The sequence below is a fragment of the Lolium rigidum genome, chromosome 1 (genome assembly GCF_022539505.1).
Source record: "Lolium rigidum isolate FL_2022 chromosome 1, APGP_CSIRO_Lrig_0.1, whole genome shotgun sequence".
Taxonomy (NCBI): Eukaryota; Viridiplantae; Streptophyta; class Magnoliopsida; order Poales; family Poaceae; genus Lolium; species Lolium rigidum.
The window spans coordinates 122,586,005-122,588,319 of NC_061508.1; the positions used below are offsets into that span (position 1 = coordinate 122,586,005).

The window sequence follows — 2,315 nt, forward strand, 5'->3', positions numbered from 1 at the left end:
AAATAGGTAGCACATAACCTAAATTGATAGCAAGGACTATCGTAACCACGCAATCTGACCGGAGCTTGGCCGAAGGACGTGTGACCTACCAAACACGGCCTAGTATACTCTCTCTCCAGAGTCCAGCCGCACAAGTAAAGGCAAGCGAGGCATCCTATTCCTATTGCGTTGCCCTAACCCTTGTTGCCCCAGGCGCGTGGCCGCCGCAACCCCTGCGAGTCACAAAAAGAACACAACTTTCCAAGTTTCCAGATTCCGAAGGCAGCACCACACACCTCCAAATTCCCGATCCCGGCCGTCCATCCAAAATTCGCGCGGCCAGGATGCACGCGGCGCAGATGCGAAACCCTGGCGCCGCCGTGGGAGCGGCCACCCACCGACGCGTCCACAGCCGGCCGGCTTCCGCGTCGCCCTCCGCGTCAAGCCCAAGCCAGCCACCCACCTTGTCCGTCAGTCAGCCTTCCCCAGACAGACCCTCCGGCGGCCCGAAGGCACCTCGCCTCCTTCCTTCCCCGCCGCCCCCTACCGCCGTCCGTCCGGCCCCCCACCTATAAATAGCGCCTCCCTCTTCCTCCTCCACCTCCCACACATCTCGCAGCCCGCCGGGGAAACAGGAAGCACGAGCAGCATATGTCACAGAGGCCCAGCGTCCCACACTCCGCCTCCATAGCCTTCGCCCTCCATTCCCACCTCCTCGTTTCCAGTGACATGTGCCCAAGCTCCTACTGGGAATAGCCCCTCGCCCAAATCAGCCATCTTTCCTTGATTTGATTTTAGCACTAGTACATATTAAGCTTTCTTTTCTTTGTCGGTTCTACTTTCCGGATCTTTTTGGATCTCGATTCCGTCCATCCATCTGAGGAGGGGAAGGAAGAAGCTCGCAAGCAACCAACATGGGCGCCAAGGGATTCGTCGAGGGCGGCATCGCCTCAATCGTCGCCGGCTGCTCAACCCACCCGCTCGACCTCATCAAGGTCCGGATGCAGCTGCAAGGGGAGGCCTCCGCCGCCGCCACCGCCGCCGCGCCACAAGCCGCTCTCCGCCCGGCGCTCGCCTTCCAGTCGGGGACGCACACCGTCTCCCTCCCGGCACCTACGCCAAAGCCCGGGCCGATCTCCGTCGGCGCGCAGATCCTGCGCGCGGAGGGCGCCGCGGGCCTCTTCTCGGGCATCTCCGCAACGGTCCTCCGCCAGACGCTCTACTCCACCACGCGGATGGGGCTCTACGACATCCTCAAGAAGCGGTGGACGCAGGAGAACGCCGGCGTGCTCCCCCTCCACCGCAAGATCGCCGCCGGCCTCATAGCCGGCGGCGTCGGCGCGGCGGTCGGCAACCCGGCCGACCTGGCCATGGTGCGGATGCAGGCGGACGGGCGCCTCCCGCTCGCCGACCGCCGCAACTACCGCAGCGTCGGCGACGCCATCGCGCGCATGACGCGCGACGAGGGCGTGCGCAGCCTCTGGCGCGGCTCCTCGCTCACCGTCAACCGCGCCATGATCGTCACCGCCTCGCAGCTCGCCACCTACGACCAGGCCAAGGAGGCCATCCTGGCCCGCCGCGGCCCCGGCGCCGACGGCCTCGGCACGCACGTCGCCGCCAGCTTCGCGGCCGGGATCGTGGCGGCTGCAGCGTCGAACCCAGTCGACGTGGTCAAGACCAGGGTCATGAACATGAAGGTCGCCCCCGGCGCGCCACCGCCGTACGCCGGCGCCGTCGACTGCGCGCTCAAGACGGTGCGGTCCGAGGGCGTCATGGCGCTCTACAAGGGCTTCATCCCCACCGTGTCGCGACAGGGCCCCTTCACCGTCGTGCTCTTCGTCACGCTCGAGCAGGTGCGCAAGGTCTTCAAGGACGTTGACTTCTAATCAGGATTTTCATTCACCGAGGCCACGGCCACGGCCACCATTGATGATGACGAAAACAAGCTTCTTCATGCTGCTGCCTGCTGGTATCTCAATAATTTTTACAGTATTACCCGAGCCCCGCCCGGGGGCTCGGTTTAGCCGGAGATTGTACCACCTTGCATCCCCTTGTCAGCCTCAGTTCCTGCATCCCATTGTATTCGGATGGATTCGATCGATTTCTAATCAATTTTTCATTTTAAATCGTGTGCTTCTGAAATTTAAAATCTTATTATGTGTTAGTCCCCGTTGACATATCGCCCGTAAGGATTGACCCCTTGTAGCCCGGGTAGCCGAAGACTGTACCTTGCGCCCCCTTGTCAGCCTTATTTCATGAAATTTACATTTTAAAGTCGTGTGCTATGAATTTCAGAATATTCTGAGATGAAATTTGCCCCGTTGACATAACGTCAG

The 2,315-nt window shown here is 61.5% G+C and overlaps 1 protein-coding gene across 1 annotated transcript; it reads left to right on the plus strand.

The window, feature by feature from the left end:
• The first annotated feature begins 547 nt into the window (after positions 1–547).
• On the plus strand, positions 548–2,102 carry LOC124681521 (mitochondrial uncoupling protein 5-like). Its single transcript, XM_047216433.1, has one exon. It carries the CDS (start codon positions 894–896, stop codon positions 1,863–1,865), a length of 972 nt encoding a protein of 323 aa, XP_047072389.1. The 5' UTR covers positions 548–893; the 3' UTR covers positions 1,866–2,102.
• Positions 2,103–2,315: the final 213 nt, after the last annotated feature.

Bases quoted from the DNA above. Each gene is read 5' to 3' on its own strand.
- LOC124681521 (XM_047216433.1), top strand. From the start codon at position 894: ATGGGCGCCAAGGGATTCGTCGAGGGCGGCATCGCCTCAATCGTCGCC.